This window comes from Myotis myotis, unplaced genomic scaffold (genome assembly GCF_014108235.1).
Source record: "Myotis myotis isolate mMyoMyo1 unplaced genomic scaffold, mMyoMyo1.p scaffold_m19_p_15, whole genome shotgun sequence".
NCBI classification, from domain to species: domain Eukaryota; kingdom Metazoa; phylum Chordata; class Mammalia; order Chiroptera; family Vespertilionidae; genus Myotis; species Myotis myotis.
This window is the reverse complement of record NW_023416319.1, coordinates 16,116,056-16,139,625: the sequence shown is the minus strand read 5'-3', so window position 1 is coordinate 16,139,625 and position 23,570 is coordinate 16,116,056. Positions and strand designations below refer to the sequence as shown.

Genomic DNA, 23,570 nt, shown 5'->3' with positions numbered 1-23,570 from the left:
GATCCACAAGTAACCTTAAGTTAAAATATTGAAAAAGAACTGAAAGATTAGAACATGTATATCTTGTGGCAAATGGTACTTTGTGTTAATAAAGGCCCTGTTGACTGAAAAAAAAAAAAAAAAGAATCCCTCATCTATTTCAGATAAGGTGACCATTTAATTTATCATCCAAATTGGGACACATGCAAATTGAGAGTGAAAAGGGTGCTATTAGTAACGACCCCAGGCCAACACTCCTAGGCAAACTGGGAGATATGGTCGTCTCAGTCTTAGATGCCTCTTTTCTGGCTTTCCACTGCTCCAGTGTCTGGCAGCAGCATTGTTTACTCTGCTCTCCTTATTGAATTACTTACCTGTTTAATCTCTGCTTTGAAATTCCTTGAGGGCAGACATGGCACCTCCCTCACAGCCATGGCCCCGAATCTCTCACAGGGCCGACATGCACCACACACAGACACTGAAATGACGAAAGTGGTCATGCCATGTTCATTTCCTCTTTATCTGTGATTGTTTCTACCTTTACTGTGATCCCATGCCTTCTACCTCCTTCAGATAAATCTATCTCCTAGGGCCTCTCTCACATTCCACTCCTTCTGGGAAGCCCCCTCTGATTACTCTGTTCCCCTGCCCCTCCGTCTCTGCTTCTGTTTATCTCCTGTATTATTGTTGCTGTACATACTACATACGGTTCCACTGTGGGCTCTTGTTCCTCAGTCAGACTCGGCTCCCCAAGTACAGGCACTGTGTTGTCCGCTTTACCAATCTCCCCCGCAGCAGGATCAAGCACAGGGCTGGCCACCAGTAGGCACTCAGGAAACACATGGTGGTACCCAGTTGCTCAATCTGAGTCCTTCCCAGACTGAGTGAAAGCGGGCAATTTACCAGAATGGGAGATGCCCAGGGCTTCCGGGTCAGGTTTTGATTTAGGGAACAGCCCTCATTTTTCCTGTCTTCCTTAAGTACACAGTTCTGTATGCGAGCAAGATGGAGCCTGACCTGTCTGGTTTTAACATCGATGCCCCCCGTTGGGACCAGTCCACTTTCCTGGGGCGGGTGAAGCACTTCTTCAACATCACGGACCCTCGCACTGTTCTCGTACCAGAGCGGGAGCTGGATTGGGCCAAGATGATGGTGGAGAAAAGCAGGTGAATGGTTAGGGGAAGGGGTTGGAGGCACTGGGGCAACTTGGATGGGTTCCCTAGAGGAGGTGGAAACTGAAGATGAGGGAACAGGCAGAAATCTCAGGGAGGAGGGAGAAATTAGAGCAGGATGACTTGGAGTGGGGGGACAAGGGGATGACTCTGTCCTTGGGTGACAGGATGGGGGTCGTGCCCCCAGGGACTCAAGTGGAGCAGCTCCTGTATGCCAAAAAGCTCTATGACTCTGCCTTCCACCCTGACACCGGGGACAAGATGAATGTCATTGGACGGATGTCCTTCCAGGTTCCCGGCGGCATGATCATCACAGGCTTCATGCTCCAGTTCTACAGGTGGGACTTGGGAGCAAGGCGATGGGAGGTGTAGCCACTTGGGTCTGCTAGCCAGGGAGCTATATTAGAATGATAGCCATCTTTATTGCAACTTTCCCGATACTAGGCACTGTGTTAAAGTCTTTGAATGTGTTACCTCATGTAATTTTCTCAGCAGCCCTACAGAGAGGTACTATTACCTCTCCATTTTATAGATGAGGAATTGAGGTTCTAGAGAGGTTATGTAACTTGTGCAAGCTCATACAGCCAGGAAGTATTGGTACCTGGGTTTTAGCTAAGGCAGTCCTTTCTAGAACGCTCACTGAATACACGATACTAATTTCTTCTTTAAAAAGTGCTTATATTAACAATGAATTTAATGCATTTCATAATGTAATAGCCCAGGAAAAAATAGGAAGGCCCTTTCAGCTCCGTTGGTGAGTGAATAAACGTTGTAGTTGCTGGATGTGTGACTCTTCCCCCTTCCTCTCTCTTCCTTCTCCCGCCCCCCTATGCATTTATTTGTCTAGTAATTGAGCCAGACTTTGGGCCCCAGCTGTTAGGAATATAAAGACTTTAGTCCTTCCTTCCCTTCAAGGAGCTTCCAGTTTTGTTAGAGACCAAGAAGTAAGTGAACTGTTACAGTCCAGCTTGCTAAGTGGTAGGTTGAGAGAATATGGGATTTTAAGAGTTGGGAGCATGGGATGACTTAGTCTCAGGAAGGGCAGGGGAAGGGTCAAAAAGGTCCCAAGGAGGAAGTAATCTCTCAGCAGGGCAGGATTTAGCCATGGATGGAACAGAGTGTGAGTGTGAATGTGAGTGAGGGAGTGTGTGAGTGTGTGTGTGTGTGTGTGAGTGTGTGTGTGTGTGTGTGTGTGTGTGTGAGTGTGTGTGTGTGTGAGTGTGAGTGTGTGTGTGAGTGTGTGTGTGTGTGTGTGTGTGTGTGTGTGTGTGTGTGTGTGTGTGTGTATGTGTGTGTGTGTGTGTGTGTGTGTGTGTGTGTGTGTGTGTGTGTGTGTGTGTGTGTGTGTTCCAGGAAGAGGGGCAAGACTACAAAAGCCCAGGTGTATAGAACATGGGAGCAGTTTGGGGAAGAGCTGTTAACACGGTTTGACCTGTGTATACCAAGCCTTCCCTTCCATTCTCCTCTCCTTTCCGGACCTCGATTACTGGTAGGACGATGCCAGCGATCATCTTCTGGCAGTGGGTGAACCAGTCCTTCAATGCCTTAGTCAACTACACCAACAGGAATGCGGCTTCCCCCACATCAGTCAGGTAGGAGACTCGAACCCCAGGCTGTCCACATGGGTTTGGAGGAGGTGGCTGTCCTTTTGCCTCCAGGGGAACAACCTTTCTAAAGGGTTCTCAGGCTGCCAGTCCTCCCTGCGTAGGGTTCACACTGGACAGGTGATGAAGTTCCTCCCTTTTCAGGGCTTGGAAGTGTTTTCTTAGGCTGACTAGGAAAGCATCTTCTTGGACCAATTCAAAATGTGTTCATTTTAAAAAATATATATTTTTATTGATTTCAGAGAGGAAGGGAGAGGAAGAGAGAGATAGAAACATCAATGATGAGAGGGAATCATTGATTGGCTGCCTCCTGCACGCCCCCCACTGGAGATTGAGCCCGCAACCTGGGTATAACTGGAATCGAACCCCAGACCCTTTAGTCCGCAGGCCAACGCTCTATACACTGAGCCAAACTGGCTAGGGCAAAATGTGTTCATTCTAAAAGTATTTCTTCTACATTCATTCTACACATATGCCAGGAATGGTTCAGGTGCTGGGGATACATTCGAGTAAGGCATTTGTGGTCCTTCTTCTTGTAGAATTGAAGGTTTTCTATGAAAACAAGTACAATGATCTCAGATTGCCGCCAACTCACAGGTGACAAGATAGAGAACAGCAGAGAGGTGCCTGTGTAGATAGGCCGGCCAGGGAAGTCTTCCCTATACGGCTGATGTATCAGCTGAGTTCTGAAGGATAAGGATTTAGCTACGAAAGAGCCCAGGGAGTCCAGCCAGTGTGACTCAGTGGTTGAACGTTGACCTATGAATCAGGAGGTGATGGTTGGATTCGTGGTAAGGGCACATGCCTGGGCTCGATCCCAAGAAGGGAATGTGTAGGAGACAGCCAATCAATGATTCTCTCTCATCATTTTTGTTTCTATCTCTTTCTCCCTCTCCCTTCCTCTCTGAAATCAATAAAAATATATTAAAAGAGAAAAGAAAGAGCCCAGGGAAGAATACCCTGGGTAGGGAGCAGCGGTGTGCAGAGATACTGAGATAGGAAAAAGCTGGGTGTGTTTAAAGGACAGAAAGGAAGTACCTGGAACGATATATAGCACATAATGGACACTCAGTAAGTATTTGTTGAATTCAAATATAAATAAAGTACAGAAAGGAGGCCCAGGGGGCTGGATCCTTTGGAGTTAGGGGGAGGCTACAAGATGACACGGGATAAACCACATGAGCTGCTCAGGTATGAAGCCTCATTTCCAGACTTCCTCACTCAAGCCATGGTCTTACTCTCAGCCCGAAGGGCTCCCCATTCCTAAGCACCTCTCTCCTCCACTAGGCAGATGGCCCTTTCCTACCTCACAGCCACAACTACTGCGGTCACCACTGCTGTGAGCATGAACATGTTGACAAAGGTACTCCTGGGGCTGCTGTGGGCATGGTGGCCACCAGGGGGCAGCAAAGTCCTAGGGAGAACTAGGCATTGCCCCAGTCTGGGTGAGTTGGGGTGTAACCAGAGCCCAGCCCAATAGTGGGAAATGCAGCAGGGCTGTCCCCAGGTTGGTCTTTCTCAGGCCTCTGAGGGAGTTTGGGTTCCCAGATGGGTGTCTGGGTGTGTGACAGTAGCGCTTGTTTTGTAGTCCGTAAGTCCCTCCACTCTCACCTTGCAGGGAGCCTCAACAACTCCCATTGTTCCCTTTCTCCAACAGAAAGCTCCACCCTTGGTGGCTCGCTGGGTGCCCTTTGCTGCTGTAGCTGCTGCTAACTGTGTCAATATCCCAATGATGCGACAGCAGTGAGTACAGGGGTCCCCTTTCCTCCTTACAAGCCACGAGGTCAGCAGGGAAACCAAGGCAAGAGACCAAGGCAGTGGGTGGCTTCTTGGAGCTGGGGTATGTGGGAGGAGGCCGCCAGGCTGTGCCTCTGAAGGGTCCCTGAGGATTGGCTGCTCTAATAGTGATGGCCATTCCAATACGAGTGGCGAGTGGCGGGTAATTTAGGTTTAATCTGTGACGGGTATGTGGGAGCCATTTTTTGGATGGTGTGGGATGGAGACATAAGCCTGTGCATTTTATACTCAATCATGTTCTTTCAACTGCAAATGTATTTAAGTTGTGAGCACTGCCTACTTCCAAAGCCCTGGGGATGGTTTACAGAATGAAATGCAGCAGAGCGAGGTGTCCAAAGATAGAACAGAGCCAAGAAGCTTTGAAAGAAGCCAGAGGAGTAGGTAGATGTTTTCCAGGTACCCGGCTCTAAGAATAGGTAAAAGGAGAAACCTGTTGTGTCTCTCAGTTCTTATTTCTTTTTTTTTAATTTTTTAAAAAATATTTTTATTGATTTCAGAGAGGAAGGGAGAGGAAGAGAGGGAAATAGATACATCAGTGATGAGAGAGAATCATTGATCAGCTGCCTCCTGCAAGCCCCCTACTGAGGATCGAGCCCGCAACCCAGGCATATGCCCTTGAACAGAATCGAACCTGCGATCCTTCAGTCTGCAGGCCAGCACTCTATCCACTGAGCCATGCCAGCTAGGGCAGTTCTTATTTCTGACTAGAGAAAGCATAGATGTTCCTCTGTTATAAAATTGAATGATGTAATAGATGTAAAGTCCTCAAAATAGCACCTAGAACATAACAAGTGCTACATAAATGTTAGCTTTTATTGCTACTGTTGTCATCATTGCCTTCATCATCATCACCGATTTCTACAGCCACATTTTCTTAGAACTGCTAGTAGGTGGAAATGTGTCACATTGCCCTTGCTGAGAGCACACTACCGGGATAGCTGTGCATACACATTGCTCCTCTACTCTCTCCCTTCCCCACCCAGCTTCTCCTTTCCATCCAATGAGTAAGTCCCAGCCATCTACCTGGTTTTGGGGCGAATGCTGTCAAGAACTGGCCTGAGAACAATAACCAGAGCAGCTACTGTTTGTGGTGCAGCCGCTCCGTGTCGGACACCGGACTAAGCACTTTGCAGGCATTATCCTGTTAAAACACTGAGTCCTATGAAGTGGGTGTCAGGATTGTCTCCATTTTGCAGTTGAGGATAACTGAGTCTTTAGAAGGATTAGGGAACTTGCTCATGATCAGACACACTCTGCAGTTTCAGGATTCAATCTAGGCAGTCTGGGCTCAGGACTAGCTCTCTCAGCCAATGCCCTAGATCACTTCAGACACCACTCGCTGGAGTGCAGGGGAAGGTCACAGGGCAAGGCCACGGAGGTGGCTCCCTAGAGCGTGAGTGCCCTGGCCTTGGTCCCCTGGCCTTGGTGTGTCACATGGCTGGCAGGCTTCCAGCACCCCTTTCCCAAATCCAGCATCTCCTGTGTCTAGGGAACTCATCCAAGGCATCTCCGTGAAGGACAAAAATCACAATGAGCTTGGTCATTCCCGGGTGAGCAGAGGTCTCTCTTTGGGTGGGAGGAGGGAACTCCCTTTCATACCCTGTCCTGTCCTTAGTGGTCAGAGCAGGATCTCCCCGACTCCACTCTCATTCTCCTCTATTCCCCCCACATTTCTCTGTTTGGGACATTTCTCATGTCCTTTCTGCTTCATTTCTAGTCCTGAAGCTGGCTGGGTAGGTGAAGGTTGGGAGAAGCCACTCAGCCCCTGGCAGGTCCATCCCTTCCCCTTTACCAGCTCAGACTTGGCTGTGACCCTGACTCTGGCCCAGCCATGGATATTGGATAAGGTCATTCCTAACAACTTGCTCTTTTCTGCCTTCAGAGAGCTGCGGCCATAGGCATCACCCAAGTGGTTATTTCTCGGATCACCATGGCAGCCCCTGGCATGAGTAAGATGGGGGCCCCTGGAGCACATGATAGAGGCCTCAGCCACACTCAGCTTTCGGGTGGGAGGTGGGACCCCAGCTTCTACAGCGATGCTTCTCATACTGGTTTGCTTGAGTGCTGAACTACCGCACTGTAGTTCTTGGAACATCAATTGATGAGACATTTGACGTTATTTTTATTCAGCACATATTTCTTAAGTACCTTCAATGTACTGGATGGACACAGTGTGGGGTGCCGGGGAGACAGTGGTAGCGAAAATAAATCCCCTGCCCTGGTTGGGCTTCCAGCAGGGGCATGTTACCGGGTAAGATAAAAAGTCTGTTTACATGAGATAGTTTTGAGGTTTTTTTTGTTGTTGTTTTATTTTTTTAAAATATATTTTATTGATTTTTTTACAGAGAGGAAGGGAGAGAGATAGTTAGAAACATCGATGGGAGAGAAACATTGATCAGCCGCCTCCTGCACACCTCCCACTGGGGATGTGCCCGCAACCCAGGCACATGCCCTTGACCGGAACCGAACCTGGGACCCTTCAGTCCGCAGGCCGACGCTCTATCCACTGAGCCAAACCGGTTTCGGCAGTTTTGAGTTTTGAGGACACTTTGGGCCTGGGCACGTGTTCTATTGTTGCAGGTGTGCTTTGGGAAGCACCCTTCTGCTGGGACTTGGGGGACAAGTCAGAGTGGCCATTCTCCCAAATGAAAAGTATTTCCTGGAGCTTCTGAGGAAGGCGGGAGAATCATTCAGTCCCTGATCTGACTTCGGAAAGGGGTCTTAGAGAAAGTCTTACAGGTCCCCCCGGCTTCTCTTTGGTTTCTTTCAGTTTTATTGCCAATCGTCATGGAAAGGCTAGAGAAACTGCCCTTCATGCAGGTGAGTGGGGTTTCCTTTTGCCTCTTCCCTGCCCAGAGTCTTCCCACCACACCTGTGCCTGGGAGCTCCTGGTCCTCTCCTCCTTCCCTCTAGCTGCCAGTCTTCATCTCACTGAAGTAGGGCTCATCATCCCAGTCCCCCCTGGCTGCCCGCTTCAGACAACATAGCCGGTTGCTTGGCCTTGTCTACAGAGAGCAAGGAGAGCCCTTCTCCTCTCCGTCAGGGCCAGCAGTCTTATACCTGAGGCTGGTTGGTTGGTCGCGGGGCAGGCGTGGGGTTCACCCTAAGGTATATAAGTCCCATGTGAGTTTTCCTTTTGTTTGTTTTTGTGCAGAAAGTCAAGGTCCTGCATGCGCCGTTGCAGGTTATGCTGTGTGGATGCTTGTGAGTAATGTTTTCTTGGTTTGGGTTCTGTAGCTGGGGCACCAAGATCTGTCTTCTTATGTCACCTGTGTTGAAGAACATGCACTCCTTTGCCTGACTTCCACAGCACTGGAGCTCAGTACACCTGTGATCCATCTAGAGAGCTCTCACCTTATCTCTTTGGAGGAAACCAGGCTAGCTAGGCTCTGTGCACACATGCACATGGAAGGCAGAGAGCTTGGGTACCCTAATGTCCCAGGGTCTTCCCTCTGACCTTAAGTCTGGAGAAGAGACAAAAATGATGAGACAAATGGGAGATATCTGTAATACTATCAGCAATAAAAACTTTATTTCAAAACAATAAAATCTCAATTATGAAAATTGAAAAAAAAACAACTTTATTTCAAAAGAAAAAAAAAAAAGAGACAATCCCACCATGAAAAAGAAGTGATCGTTATGCGACACGACAGAGGTGTTAGCTAACACTCAGCTCATCATGTTGCGATATGTGAATGTATCAGATCAACGTCTTATACTTCCACATTGTTACATGTCAATTATATCTCAATAAAATAAATAAATAGATAAAATACACGAAGAGACAAAAATGTGGGACAGCCTGGGGCTGTCAAGTATCCAAACCTTGCACGGGAGGAAACCACGTCATGGCAGCATTCTTCGGTGCCTGCCATCGACTGGACATGTTCAACCATTAATCATGCTTCCCAGGACTACAGGGCTAGTGACGGCAACAACAACGAACACATATTGAATGTGCCCCCTGTGCTAGTGCTGCACATCTATAATTTCACGTAATTTCCCCAGCCCATAGATGCCATCATCTTTAAAAAAAGGCTTGGAGCGATTGAAAGACACCTGCCCAATTGCTAGAGCTGAGATTGGTCCTTGGCGACATGCTAAACTTCTGTTCATTGAGTTACCACGGGTGGGCAGTTCCCACAGGTCGGGTGCTGCACATAGGTTGTTATCTCATTGAATCCTCGCAGCGACGCTGCAAAGCAGACACTCTTGTCCTCCCTCTGCTGGGCCAGAGGTAACGTGCCCCAGACTGTACACCTTCTAAGTGTCGAAGCTGTGATAGGAACTCATGTCTGTTAGACTCCCAAGGCCTGTGAGACATGGTCCTGGACCCGCATCATCTGAAAACTTGTTAGAAGTAAAGACTCTCAAGCCTTTCCCGAGACCTCCTGAATCAGCATCGCATTTTTCTGAGCCCCTGGAGTTATTTGTATGCACATTGAAGTTTGATAACCCTGCCCCTCACTGTTCTCCAACAGTCCAGATGTTCAGTGAATAGAGGAGCAGGGCCTTTGGATTCACACCCCTCACTGCTTCCCCTGCATATCAGTGGATGCATGTGGTCTGTAGAGCTGCTGCCTGCACTCCCTAGTGACTTCATGTGCTTGAGCAACAGGGGTGGATCGGGGTAAGGGATGAGGGGTGGAGGCTGGCTGATTTTAATCCGTGCTAGAGTGAGTATCCTGGCACCTCTAGGTCTCTAGACCAGAAGAAGGGTTGAAGGAAGAGGAGTCATGGAGCCAGCTGGGAAGGGAGGCCAAGTGAATGGGCATCTCCCCCATCCTTTAGGGGGCTCAGGCATGGCCTGTGGGGAAACGCCCCCTAATGCTTTGGTTTCTCCTTTTTTCCAGCCTCATCTTCATGGTGCCAGTGGCATGTGGGCTCTTCCCACAGATATGGTATCAGCTATTCCTTCCTTCCTTTGTTTTACCAAATGTCCTGTCCCTACTCTCCCTGCCCTGCTTGCTGTCCGGAAGGAGAGAGGGAGGGGCAAGAAGGGCAGCATTTGTCCAGGGACAAGTGCCTGTCAGCCTAAACTCTGGGCCTCTTAACCCTGCGTGAATGGTAAGCCAGAACACGTCTCCAAAGGGATGAATTCCTTCCAGTGCAGCAAGGGCTGCCTTGGAGAGAAAGTGGGGGAACAACAAGAGACTCTGTCCTGCTGGTTGGGTTATTAGATAAATCTCCCCTGGCTGGACCCAGGTCCTTATTCTGGCTCTTATTTGCCAGAGGGTGGATGAATTGAACCTCTTCATCCACCATGCCATGGAAGGGCAGCATCAGGTGGGTGGGAGGACGGACTCGTTCCAGGAGACCAGGTAGGAATACAGACCTGGAATATATTCCGAGGAGATGCCACTCTCCCCTTCCTTAGTGCTCTTAGCTCAGTGGTCATCTGTTAGATGTCTCCTGTGTTCCGAGCACTGTGCCTGTAATCTTGTGGAGAAGGTGGAAGTTGAGCACCAGGGAGAAGGAAGACAGGCCTGAGTAGAGGTAAAAGCAACATATTGTGTTGTACAGTAGCTATTACTAACTTTGAAGGAAAAAATGGGGAAGGGGCTTTTGAGAGGTGGTATTTGAGTTGGTATCGAAGGGTAATTTGCTGCTGTCTAGGTGGCATACTCATAACCTTCTTCTCTCTCCTCAGTGAACTGCCAGTTTCCTACCTGGAACAGGAGCTCCAAGACACCATCAAGGCCAAGTATGGAGAACTTGTGCCTTCTGTCTACTTCAATAAGGGTCTCTAAACGTCCCGCCTCAGCAAGGACCAGTCTATACCAGTATTCACCAGCTCCTCCTTAGCTGCCTGTGTCCTCATTCCTCTTTGCCAACAGGGCCTAAGGCTCCGGTGTACTTGGGGGTGTATGAGGCAGCAGAATTCCTCATGCTTCTACCCAGGCACTTGGTTTATTGGGCTCCAGGGGATGAAAGTGAACAAGGGGCGGAAGACCAAATCCTCTGTCTGCTTCCCACTTCCATCCCCATGGAAACCAGGAGCTGAGGCCCCCTCAGGGAGAAGTTGCTGGGACCAGAGGGAGACATTCAGCAAACCGACTGGAAAAATTAGGAAAACTTTGGGATTCTGGTAGCAGCCAGGATTGGGAAGAACCCCTGGGACAAAGAGAAGTTCCTACTCTCCTTTTCTCTTCCTTCTGTGTCATCTTCTCTCAAGCCATGAAACCTTTACCCATGTAGTTCTAGCTTACGCAGGAAGTATGTGTGTTGGGGGGAGGGAGGGCTGGTCTGTGTTGGGGCTCATCTCCACTCTACCCCATTCTCCTCATTGCCCCTGTCAAAAGGTTCTTTGGGAGTGCTGCTACCCTTGAGTTTTATCAGACACCTGGGAGTTCTGAGTGCTGAAAAAGGTCATTGTGTGAGGCAGCAGAGCTCCATGGTGCTCAAGCCCTGTCTATAGATACTTTGTTCTGCTCTAAAATCATGTCTGATTTTATTTCTGTGTTTAAAAGATAATTCTGCTCAGCCTGTATGGCTCAGTGGTTGAGCATCAACCTATGAACCCAGGAGGGCACATGCCTGGGTTGTGGGCTCAATCCCCAGTAGGGGGCCTGCAGGAGGCATCCCATCAATGATTCACTCTAATCATTGATGTTTCTATCTCTCCCTCTCCCTTCCTCTCTGAAATGAATAACACACACACACACACACACACACACACACACACACACACACATCTAGAATGGCTGTGGCTCTGGACACTTTGAAAAAAAAAAAAGATAATTCTACTAACTGAGTAAAAAGGATGTATGTAGGCATCAACCACACATTGTAATGGGTATAATTTCCTGGCTACCTCCCTTCTTCAGCCCATTCGGTTAAATACCAAAGACTGGTGTGTACTGACTAGGAAAGGGAAGTTTTATTTGGACGCCTGTAAGAGAAAACCAGCCAGGACCAAAGAGCCTTCAAGGACACACAGCAAAGCACAGTCACTTGCCCTTTCCAAATTGGCTGCTGTAGGTGATTTCTCACGCTCCTCGGGGACTGTTGTGGCATACCTGGGGTCAGTGTCTGTCTGAGCTTTGTATAGTAGAATTTACTGACTGTTCAAAGATACCACTGTGAATTGAATAAATTTCTTCAAAGCACAATGAACTGTCTGCAGCTGAGTTAATAACACCTGGATGGAAAATAGGATCTGGACTGACTTTGGCCTTGGCCTGGAGGGAGGGCAACAAGTTTAATGTGAACCTACCTGTCCGAAGCCCGGAAGCCATTGCTCATCTACCTTATTACAAGGGAAAAACCCACCTGTGTGCTGGAAGCTTCAGAGGGCTTCCAGAATGGGAGCTGCGTTGCCCCCGAGCAGGAGTTGGCAAACCATGGTCAAGGTTTTAAAGGGCTGCAAAAAGGAAGAAAAGGATATGTGACAGACCCAATGCATGTAACATGCAAAACCTAGAGTATTTACCCTCTGGTCCTTTATGCAAAAAGTTTTTTCTACTCAGGAAAAATAGCTCTAAAAAATGCACCAGGAGCACCTGTTAAAACAGATCGTATGGCTTCCTCTTCCAGATTTTTAAATTATCTGGGTCTGGGGCAGAGTCTTGGGATTTACACTTCTGGTAATTTTCCAGTGGTGATTCTACATACTATACCTGAAGGACCATTGCTCTAATGAGAAGGGCCTCCATTCTGCGGTCACAATACTGGCTGCAATTTACTTTTTCCCTCTATTAAAAAAAAATTAAAATGTAACTCATATCACATAAATTCATCCTATTAAAGTGTACAAATTAGTGATTTGCAGTATACTCAACAAAGCTGTACAACCATAATCATGATCTAATTCCAGAACTTTTTCATTATCCCCAAAAGAAACTGAATTAATCACTCCCCTCATCCCCCAGTCCCAACTCTTCACAATCCATAATCTACTTCCTCTGTCTCTAGTTTTGCCTGTTCCGGACATTTCATATAAATGGAATCACACTGTGTGTGGCCTTCTGTATCTGGCTTCTTTCACTTAGTATAATGTTTTCAAAGTTCATACATGTTATAATGTACAATTTGATTTTAGCTGATGTCGGAGCAGAAAGGTCTGTGTCTTTGAGTTAGTTTTCTTAGGATAAGAGATTTGGCTTCAGCGTTGCCCACTTCCAAAGACATTGGGAAATCCTTACCAGAGCTCAGAAGCAGTTTGACACTGATGTTCTTTCAAAAACCAACCACCTTTCCCTTTCCTTCCCAGTTTCTTAAGCCTCCTGGCATTCCTCCTCTCTTCACAGATGATTACTCTTCGGAAAAGTCTGGAGTATGTAGTGGCTACAGTTCAGAGGCACTCTGAAAAGTATTCACTCAGACTACATTTCTGCTTTCTTTCAATTGGCTCTTGGGGGGTGTGGAAATAAAGTTGGTTAGAGTGATTAAAATGTCTTGGTGTGGGAAGTGCTAATCCAGACTAAGTGTTTGTCCTGTCCAGTAGCTCAGTTTGAGCTCTCAGGTAAAGGGAGAAAGGGAAGTTGGGACGAAATCCTGTCTGCCAAATTGAAACCATTGGGGTTTCCTAATGATGATAATACCTGGCCTTTATATGGTCTCTGTAACTCTTTGATGCCAGGATTAAGACCCTCTGTATGAAAATAATTGGGCCCTTGCTTAGTACTCAATTTTTTTAAATTGCATAAGTCTCCTTTTTCCCCCATTGACCTCTCCCCTGCTGCCCCCACCCCTCAGTACATGCCCTCACCGCCCCCCCCCCCCAATCTGTGTCCATGGGTTATGCTCATATGCATGCATACAAGTCCTTTGGTTGATCTCTTACCCCCTCACTCCCCACCTTCCCTCATAGGTTGGACAGTTTGTTCGATGATTCTATGACTGGTTCTATTTTTGTTCATCAGTTTATGTTGTTCATAATATTCCACAAATGAGTAAGATCATGTGATATTTATCTTTCTCTGACTGGCTTATTTTGCTTAGCATAATGCTGTCCAGGTCCATCCATGCTGTTGCAAATGGTAAGAGTTCCTTCTTTTTTATAGCAGCATAGTATTCCATTGTGTAGATGTACCACAGTTTTTTCTTGAAAAAAACACACACATTTCTTTATTGATTTCAGTGAGGAAGGGAGAGGGAGAGAGAGATAGAAACATCAATGATGAGACAGAATCATTGATTGGCTGCCTCCTGCACACCCCCTACTGGGGATCAAGCCCACAACCCGGGCATGTGCCCTTGCCAGAATTGAACCTGGGACCCTTCAGTCCGCGGCGGATGTTCTATCCACTGAGCCAAACCAACTGGCTAGAGCAATGTACCACAGTTTTCTAATCCACTCACCTGCTGATGGGCGCTTAGGCTGTTTCCCAATCTTAGCTATGGTGAATTGTGCTGCTCTGAACATAGGGGTGCATATATCCTTTCTGATTGGTGTTTCTGGTTTCTTGGGATATATTTCTAGACGTGGGATTACTGGGTCAAGTGGGAGTTCCATTTTTAATTTTTTGAGGAAACTCCACGCTGTTTTTCATAGTGGCTGCACCAGTCTGCATTCCCACCAGCAGTGCAAGAGGGTTCCTTTTTCTCCACATCCTTGCCAGCACTTGTTGTTTGTTGATCTGTTGATGATAGCCAATCTGGCAGGTGTGAGATGGTACCTCATTGTTGTTTCGATTTGCATCTCTTGGATGATTAGTGACTTTGAGCATGTTTTCATATGTCTCAGTACTCAATCTTTACTTATCCCTTAGGGAGCTTGATTGTGGAGTAGATAAATTGCTAAGAAACTTGAAATTGATAAAAATACTTGTCACCTTTTGCAGCACTTGGGAAACCAGGATCAAGACAGAGGCAGAACTATGGACATTCTTATGTTGGGGCAAAACCAGTTTTCTTCACTCTTACCTGTTTCCCACTTTGCCACCATTTAAGCCAAGAACAAACTCCCTGTGGGCTCAGGCATAGGGCCAGACTGTATGATGCTTTGTGAGGAAATTCACAGCTACAGGCAGCTGGTTTCTCTGTCATGGGTCTTCATTTCATTTTACTATCATTGATTTTCATAGTTGGGTCCTGTACAGGAGGATGCTGTAGCGATTTCTTAGGAAATGAGTAAGACTTGGTGTGCTGTACAAAAAGCTGCAAATTTAGTAGGAGGGGTCAGCCAGGCAGATACAGATTAGATACACTGTGAGGGGGGGTGTTCTGTGAATCCAGAAGAAGAAACAAGGGGGTGGGAACTAGGAGTTTGTATGTGTAGTGTGTAAACAAAGTTAAGTGTATCGTGTAACACAGCACATTGAGGGTCTCCTAAGTGTACCAGTGTGAGCAGAATGTGTGGGTGGCAGGTGAGATAAAGAGAAGTATGCAGGAACCAGGACACAGGACCATACTGAGAAGTTTGGACTGTAGGGAGGTTTATATATCCTGTAGGGAGGTTTTTTTTTTTTTGTTTGTTTGTTTTTTTTTGGGGGGGGTGTGTGTTAATCCTCACCCAAGGATATTTTTTCATCGATTTTTAGAGAGAGTGGAAGGGAAGGGCGAGAGACAGAGAGAAACATCGATGTGAGAGAGAGACATTGATTGATTGATTGCCTCCCCACAATCCGAGGTAGGTGCAACCCAAGGCAGGCACCCTTGACCAGAATCAAACCCGGGACCCTTCAGTCCACTGGCCGATGGGTGCTCTATCCACTGAGGGAAAGCCATGAGACAAAAACGGTGTTTTGTGTGTGTGGTAGAGCACCCTTGTGGTGTGTGAGAGGAGACCATTTGTGTTTAGGCAGAAGAGGAGAACATGGATGAAAGCCTTTGGGGTGGATTTCAGAGCGACTTTTGTGGTAGAGGGACTCACTAGAATCTCGTCCCTGGAACTAGTTGTGACAAAGCACTGCGCCTCAGGCAAAGGCACTGTCTCCTAGGAAATGCCAGTGGCCCCAAGCTATTGCTTGGGCAGTTTGAGACCAGCAGAGGGACCCTGGTACTGAGGCTGTGCTTCAAGACAAAAGATATCAAAACATTTTTAGATTGCAGTTGTTTTATTCTTTAGGAGCGCCCGGCTACCTTCTTAAAAAAAAATATTTGCCAACACCATTTCGAATCATCACACTCTCTTTCTTCGCTAAACTGTGGAAACCTAGTACTTCCGCCACACTCAAGATGGCTACATCCGCTTAGCCTTTTCAATACCAGGCGCTGGAGGAGGCCCCGCCCCGGCCGGAGCGGCTTCCGACACTCCGCATTGACACGGCTCGCAGGACCCAAGATGGCCAGCTTCCTCCTACTTTTCATTGGCTGGATCCTTCTGGTTTTCCGTCTTCACGGGGCGGGACTTCAGTAGGGGGCGGGACTTCGCTTTGATCGACAGCCATTTGGATGAATGGACGCAGGGCAGGGGCCAATGAAGCGCTGGAACTGGAGAACCTCCCAGTGTTTGGGCGGGTGTGTTGGCCGGGGTGGAGCCGAGCCGGAAGCGGGAGGGGAGAGTGAAACAGGAAAAGAAGGGAAGAAGGAAGAAGAGGAAAGAGGTGGAGAGGGAGGAGGAGGAGGGTGGTGGCGGCGCCGTGGCGGAGGAGCAGGAGCAGGAGGGGGATGGAGAGGAGAAGGCTCCTGGGTGGCATGGCGCTCCTGCTCCTCCAGGCGCTGCCCGGCCCCCTGTCAGCCGGGGCTGAACCCCCGCAGGTAAGGGGGAGGGGGCGTCCGGGCCCGGCTGGGAGCCTGGGGGTCGTCGAGGCCCGGCTGGAGGAGGCTGGAGACGGCCTCGCTGCTAGCTGGAGGGGCTGAGGGAGTGCTGTTGCCAGGAGTTGAGGGGTCCGGAGAGGGACCCCTGTGCGTGGAGGGGCCAGGACCTCAGGGGGCGTCGGGGTGTAGCTGAGGGACACCTGTTTTGGTTTCTGGCAGGTCGGCAGAGGCGTGGTGCCAAGCGAGTGCGGGCCTTTGAGACGGCTGTTAGGTCAGGTGGGCCGGGACGCCTGTGACCGGATAGTGCTGCCAGGCCCCGGGGGCATGTGGGGGGCATCCGTGTTCCCCGTGGAGCAAGTCTCCGAGCAGCGGCGCCGCGTGCACGTCCGCGCGGGTCGGGTCCGTGGGCTCCCGAGCCAGCCAGAGCGGGGAGGGGCTGAGGGTATTTAGTTCAGGCTGAAACAGGGGCAAGTTCTGAGGGCACCATTTTTAATCGTGGTTGGAGGCAGGACCCTTGGGAGGCAGGTGGGATGAAGTGGACCGGGACCCCTGAGGAGGAGAGGTTCCAATAAGCTTTGACTGTTCGGCGGGCCGGCCGGGGAGAGCCCGTCGCTGACGCTGACCGGGGCTAGCCTCCTGGAGCACCCCAAATGGAGCTCTTCTTGCTGGGGGGCTGGCTTTTTATCCAGGCAGAGAAGCTGGCTTGTGTTGATTCCAGCTCTGGCTGGCGTTTCGAAACCTTAATGGGAGCATTACTCCTGGTGCCAAGTTGGGTGGGGTGCACTAGGGGTAATCACCCCTCCTTTGCTTGCGTTTGGCAAGGCCTTCCCATTCTATTTTCTTCACTTTCTGTTCCCTTCCCTGTCTTTTCAGAAAGACACACACATGATGGCAGAATCTATACAGCCCCTAGCACTTGAACCTTGCGATGTGATCAAGAGTAGAAGCAGAGTCCCAGCAGACATACTTATCTTTCCCGTAGGAGTTCATGGGCTTGTCGATTTACATGCTGTATGCATCTTTGTTTTGTCCATTAGTATTCTTTATTTTAAAGATTAAATGAGGTGAAATTCACATAAGCTATTTAAAACCATGTAACCATTTTAAAGTGGAAAATTCAGTGGCATTTAGTATATTAACAATGTTGTGCAATCACCACCTCTGTCTAGTTTCAAAACATCCCAAAAGAGAACCCCCCTACCCATTAAGCAGTCCCCCCCTGTTCCCCACTTCCCCCGTCCCTGGCAACCACCAATATGCTTTCTGTCTCTATGTGTTTACCTATTCGGAATATTGCATATAAATGCAATTCTACAGTGTGGCCTTTTGTGTCTGGGTTCTTTCCCTTAGCATACTGTTTTCCAGATTCATCCATGTTGTAGCATGAACCAGTACTTAATTATTTTTTATGGCTGCGTAATGCTCCACTGGATGACTATACCACAATTTGCTTATTCATTTTTTGGTTGAAGTGTCCTCTTTTTTCTTCAGAGTATTTTTATGTATATTAGAAATAACACGTGAACGTAATAGAGCTCATTTTCTGGGCCAGTATATTCCCTTTCCTAGGTCTGAACTCTTTCGTGTTAGGCTTTGTTGGGGTTCTTTATTTTCCCAGTTAAAATCAAACTAGCAGGAGAAATAAATTTTCTTTGTCCATTAGAAAAGTTACCACCATTTGGACTGGTAAAATTAAGTATAAATGCTGACAGAACAAAACATAGAACAAACCGTTGTTTTTCCTTTGCACCTGTCTATTTCTCTCTCTCCAAAGGCTGTTTCCCAGTTAGTAATAAATAAATAACATTACTAAAGGGTTGATTTAGGAATATTGAGCCTTCGGAGGTGGGTGCCCAGGGTCTGTGGACTGCCTGACCCTATTGGAGAGGAGGGGTAGACCTCATAGTCAGTGGTGGGAAACATCCATTTCTTTAGCAGGAGGAAGGATGGCAAGTGGAGGTTCCTTACCATGTCATGCAAGCCTGGGAGAACATGTGGGAGAGGATCTTCAGTGTCATGTCCTAATTGCAGTTTGTTGAGCACAGGCCATTTTCTTATCATTTCTCTGGCACTTCTAAAGCTTACTTTGGGGACAGGGTGGCTTTTGTACTTTGTTCCATTTGGATGGATGCACTGACCAGCAGCTATTATGCGGTTACAGTTCCTGCAGAGAAGGGAAGGTTTCTGTAATGAGTGGTCTCCCTCTTCCTGACCCCTTCCCCCATAACACCTCCACCCCTACTTAATGCCTTGTCTCTTTGTCAGAGATATTGTACTAGTATATCTGTAGTGAGATTTGTGTTTTGAATTTTAACTTTTGGAACGGAAGCCGTTATATAATTATTAACTCTGAATCTACCACAATTTAGCCAATTTGGTCTTTGTTGATTTTTGGCTTGTAGAAATCTGTAAAGTAAAAGATTCAGAGACCATTTTGGCCCAGGACCTACTTCAGGTACGCACTGTCCTTATTTCAACAAGTGACTTCCAGCTAACTCTGAATTGAGGAGGACTCTCCACATTTACTCCTTGTTGAAATGGTGTGAGTACCTTATTGCATTTTCCCCCCTTGAAATGGGTCTATTAAGTACAACTTTTTTTAAAATATGCATTTAATATAAGAAAAACATGATATTTAGGTGGCTTGCTTTCCCTCTTAATAGCTCTGCCCTGAAATAGCCATTTCTTGGCTATCCTGGCCCAGGAAAGTTTATCAACTTAGTTCACTTCTGTGGTTAGGAACTTAGACTTAACTCTCCTATACGTTACTGCAACTCAGTTATGAGTCCTTGAATCCATAGAAAATTAAAAAAAACAGTAAGGTCTCCAAATAGTAAGGCCTTGGCATTTGTCTCTTCCAGTTAAATTATGATTGAGATACATAGATTTCTTTTTTCTCTTTTTGATTAGGTTTAACCAGAAAAATCTGGCTATCTTATCTAAAATAAAGATTTAGTAAAAAAGTCTTTTTCCATGAAGTGACTCAACCAGTGGCCTTCTGGGCACAAATCTCTAGAGATGCATTACTTTTCCTTTGCCACGCTTACAACTTTGAATTGGATGGGGGCCCTCGTCTCTGCAGTCCCCGCACCCCCCGCTCTCAATAGTATACCCATTGGCCCCTAATTCCCTCCTTTACTCACCTACATTGCCCCAGTTTTCAGTCCAGAAGCCCTTCTTTCTTTAAAAATGGCATTTCAGTGCAATCACCAACACTCCTTGTAGAATAATGGGATAGGAGACTTCCGGATTTGAATCCTCTTTCCTTCATTTTCTTTGTCTGTTTTACACACCAAAGTGAACAGTTGTCGAAAATCACTACCTTGAGTTTCTGTAAATCCTTTCAGTAGAATTCAGCAACATACACTGAAATGTCTACTCTGTAGCAGGCTATTATCGCTAGGCTTTGGGAACCCTCAAATAAGTAACAGACTCCCTGTCCTCAAGGAGCTGGTCATCTTGTGGGAAAGACAGCACACACAATGATTTGTAATCCAGAGGGATCAATGTTGTAATGGAAGTGCAAACAAAGGCCAGTGGGAGCAACTGATTCTGCTAGGGCCAGGGGAAGGTGGGGATTAGGGAAGAGGCATTTGGACGTGCTCTGAAGGATAAAGGATAAGTAGAATGTCTGTAGAGCAGGAAGGGGAGAAGCCCATTCCAGAGAGAAAATGGAGCATGCGTTTGGAGGAGGCACATAGTCTGTGACAGAATCTTCCTATGTGGGTGTTAGAACAGGAGTGTGCAAGTGGTGAGACTTGAAAGGTGGACTGTGGTTAGATGGTAGAGGAGGCCTTTTATCCGTTCATTGATGCAGTGCTTATCCAGTAGAATGTTCTGTGATGTTGGAGGGAATTATCTATTTGCACTGTTCATTTTGGTAGCCACTTACCCACGTGTGGCTCTTGAGTATTTGAAATGTGGCTAGGATAACTGAGGAACTGAATTTTTAATGACATTTAGTTTTTTATATCAACTTTCTTGAGATATAATTAACATGTCAAAAGATTCACCCTTTTAAAGTGTACATAAAATGCCTTTTTAGTAAGTTACAGAGTTGTGTGACCATTACCACTCTCTAATTTTAGGACATTTTCAATCATCCCATAAAGAAGCCTCATAGCCTTTAGCAGTCTCTCCCCTTTTCACACCCTCCTCCCCCAGCCCCTGACAACCACTAATCTACTTCTGTCTCTATGGATTTGCCTATTCTGGACAGTCCATATAAACGCAATCATGCACTTATGTGGTCCTTTGTGACTGGCTTTCACTTAGCATAATGTTTTTAAGATTCATCAATGTTGACAGATCAGTTTATCATCACATATATCAGTATATTATTCCTTCTTGTGGACAATTAATATTCAGTTGTATGAATGTACAATATTTTATTTATCCATTCCTAAATTGACGGTCATTTAGGCTGTTTTCACTTCTGGGTTATTATGAATAATGCTTCTGTGAACATGCGTGTACAAGTTTTTGTGTAGACATATGTTTTCATTTCTCCTGGGTATGTACCTATCAGTGGAATTGCTGGGTCATATGGTAACTCTATATGTAATCTTTTGAGAAATTGCCAAACTGTTTTCCAAAGTGGTATGATGTTTATTATAATTAATTTAAATGAAATAGCTACATGTGGCTACTGACTACATATTAGACGATGCAAATCTAACAGCTTTCCAATGGGGGCATGGGGTATAGCCTAACACAGTGGTGAGGTCATGAGCTCTGGGGGCAGCCCACCTGAGTTCCAAACCTGACTGTTCTACTTAACTATCCTTGAGCAAATTACCTAACCTCTTTGTGCCTTAGTGTCACCATCTATAAAACGGGAGTAATAAGTAAATAAAACCTAATGGGTTTGTCCTGAGGTGAAAAGACAATATACGTAAGGCTCTTGGAATATGTTTAATGGTTATTAAATATAATAATTACTACTACTGTTAATATTGGTGGTCCTCAGAGTACATTGTGGTTGGTACGTAATTATCAACTCCCAAACTAAGTTCGGAAACAGATTTGAAAGTGACTTCCTTGATTCTATTCCATCACTGAGTTTAAGTTTGTCCCTGTTATCTTTTAGCTATGTAGGCCACTTTTCATGGTGAGTCTATGTGTTCAGAGCAGTGCTTCTCAGTTGGAGACAGTTTTGCTGCTTCCAGAGGACATTAGTCAGTGTCTGGAAACATTTTTGGTTTGTTACAGTTTGGGAGTGCTACTGGCATCTAGTGAGTGAAGGCCAGTGATGCTGCGAAACATCCTACAATGCTCAGGATGGTCCCTCTCAACAAAGGATTGTCTTCGTTGTGAGTAGTGCCAAGGTTGAGAACCTCTGGTTTCTTACCAGGTCCTACTTAATTATCACAGGGTTTGAGGTCAGCTTTCCTATGAAGAGAGAGCATAGCACTATGAAGTGTATGAAATCCTCTGACAACACATTTTAGGTGGGATAATCTAAAGCTTTAAATCCTGAATCTTGATTACTCTCAGATTTGTTGACATATGTTACCAGTCAGCCCTACTTTGTCAGCCAACACCAAACATTTTGAAAAAAGCATATTTTTTTAGTCTGTGGTTTAGTAAGCAGGTGAGCCCTCCCTTAGTCACCCAGTCTTGAACTTTCTTTTCCCTTGCTTTGGGCTGCCTTTGTGGTTTTATTTGAAGAACGTGTTTGTTTTCGCCCCAGTGAAGCTGATGGCCAGTTACTTTCTTTTCTCAGTGTCCTCCATGGCCCTACTCGGAACTGAGTCATGTTCTTAGAACTTTTTCCTCTCCCCCTTCCAAGTCTTGGCTCTACTCTTAGGCTCAGCCTCACGGATGTTTGCTTGTTCTCATACACACTCAGCCTGCAGAAACTATTAGGTGTTTTCAGGGTCACCAGGAGGGAAGCTGACTCCTGCATGTCAGGAAGGCTGTGTCCAGAGGAGAGCCTTCTCCTTCAAGCCTCAGGATACAGCTCATTGTGGATGTTGGGCAGTAGCCAGCAACTCTTAAGAATACTGTGGCTACTTTGCATGGCTTTGGGTACAAAATTCCAACTGCCTTTGGAATTCCTGGCCATCCATATGCCCTAGAGGGCCTCTTTCCTGTCATAAATTGTTAGGAATAACGCTTGAGGGACCATCAGGACCCAGGTGGGTTTATTTCTTACCCTACAGTCCCAGTTGTGGGCACTGCCAGTACCACCATTCCAACTATAAGTTCAGAGACAGAGCAGCCACTGAGTGACAGGGAGCAGTGACAGTGGGTTCTGCTGACCTGTCTACTCAGTGGCATACAACTGGCAGGCTGATGTCTGGCTGTGGGCACCTCCCTTTTGGACCATCCTTTGTATTTCCACTAGGTGGAGCAAAGTCTGGCCGAAAAACTGCTTGCAATGTGGAAACCACAAAGAAATACAAATAAATAGAGAACGTTGCAATCTGGGAAATAAGGAGAGGGGAAACATATCTCATCCTATTGAATTCTACGGCTTGTTGATACAATTCTGGGCTTTCCCAGTGTGGGAATTAAAGTAGGTCATTCTCCCAGACTTGTAGATCGCCAGTCCTGCCTGGGATGCGCTTACTCACTCAACTACATTCCCATGGCCTTGATTTATTTACTTTTGGTTTTCTTCTTTCCATACTTTCTTCTGTGGGAAAGCAGATGAGCTGTGTATATATCTTTTGTTCCTAGTGCCATCATCTCCCTCAGAGGGCCACAGCTAAGTTTTGATTCATGATCTTAGGTGTTTTAAAGAATTTAATTTAAACTTGTTTTGGAAGAGGTAAAAGTGAGCGGAAGACGATGCAAGAATATTTGTGGCTGGGAAGGGTGGGACCTAGAGTCAAGTTATAAAAACATGTCTGCTTTTATTTTTAAGTATCAAGCAAGACAGATCTCATGTCATAACACTATTTCATCAAACATTCTTGCAGATCAGAGGCATCTGTTCATGGCAAAAGTATTCATGTTTTTCATAATTCTACATGCCTTTTTTGCTCACCCTTTCCTAAATTATGTTCCTCACCTAAACTTGGCAGTTTCACTCCATTTGTATTAAAAACCAACCTAACATAGAAACAACAACAAAAAACTCCACAGCTTCATTTATTGCTCGGCCATCGTGGCTCAGTGGTTGAGCATCGACCTAAGAACCAAGAAGTCACGGTTGGATTCCCGGTTAGGGCACATGCCGGGTTGTGGGCTCCATCCCCAGTGTGGGGCATGCAGGAGGCAGCTGATTAATGATTCTCTGTCATCATTGATGTTTCTTTCTCTCCTCCCTTCCTCTCTGAAATCAATAAGAATATATTAAAAAAAATAAAACAACAAAAAAAAATAGAACTCCATAGCTTCATTTATTGGTCAGAAATTAGTATTTTCC

General features: G+C 46.5%; 2 protein-coding genes and 1 long non-coding RNA gene across 11 annotated transcripts in view; 2 read left to right on the top strand and 1 right to left on the bottom strand.

The window, feature by feature from the left end:
- SFXN2 (sideroflexin 2) overlaps positions 1-11,118 on the top strand; it is a 66,407-nt gene extending 55,289 nt beyond the window's left edge. For 5 of the 6 annotated variants that reach the window (XM_036336132.1, XM_036336131.1, XM_036336134.1 and 2 more), the window contains 11 exons: positions 961-1,145; positions 1,319-1,489; positions 2,645-2,743; positions 4,043-4,118; positions 4,413-4,498; positions 6,042-6,102; positions 6,435-6,501; positions 7,323-7,372; positions 7,707-7,756; positions 9,406-9,453; positions 10,203-10,302. In XM_036336132.1, the coding sequence (XP_036192025.1) occupies positions 961-1,145; positions 1,319-1,489; positions 2,645-2,743; positions 4,043-4,118; positions 4,413-4,498; positions 6,042-6,102; positions 6,435-6,501; positions 7,323-7,372; positions 7,707-7,756; positions 9,406-9,453; positions 10,203-10,302 (993 nt within the window). Of the gene's footprint in view, positions 1-960; positions 1,146-1,318; positions 1,490-2,644; positions 2,744-4,042; positions 4,119-4,412; positions 4,499-6,041; positions 6,103-6,434; positions 6,502-7,322; positions 7,373-7,706; positions 7,757-9,405; positions 9,454-10,202 lie in introns of all 6 variants that reach the window. The other variant, XM_036336133.1, reaches the window with a different exon arrangement.
- A 4,870-nt stretch (positions 11,119-15,988) lies between these two features.
- WBP1L (WW domain binding protein 1 like) overlaps positions 15,989-23,570 on the top strand; it is a 57,850-nt gene continuing 50,268 nt past the window's right edge. The window contains exons 1-2 of one of the 4 annotated variants that reach the window (XM_036336126.1): positions 16,056-16,195; positions 18,598-18,735. In XM_036336126.1, coding sequence (XP_036192019.1) covers positions 18,733-18,735 — 3 coding nt within the window. In that variant the 5' untranslated portion in view covers positions 16,056-16,195; positions 18,598-18,732. Of the gene's footprint in view, positions 16,196-18,597; positions 18,738-23,570 lie in introns of all 4 variants that reach the window. The other 3 variants (XM_036336123.1, XM_036336125.1, XM_036336122.1) reach the window with 3 other exon arrangements.
- LOC118669792 lies at positions 16,059-19,721 on the bottom strand. The gene is made up of 2 exons (XR_004972135.1): positions 19,339-19,721; positions 16,059-18,359 (listed from the first exon to the last, which is right to left on the bottom strand). It is a non-coding gene; the product is annotated as an uncharacterized LOC118669792 (long non-coding RNA).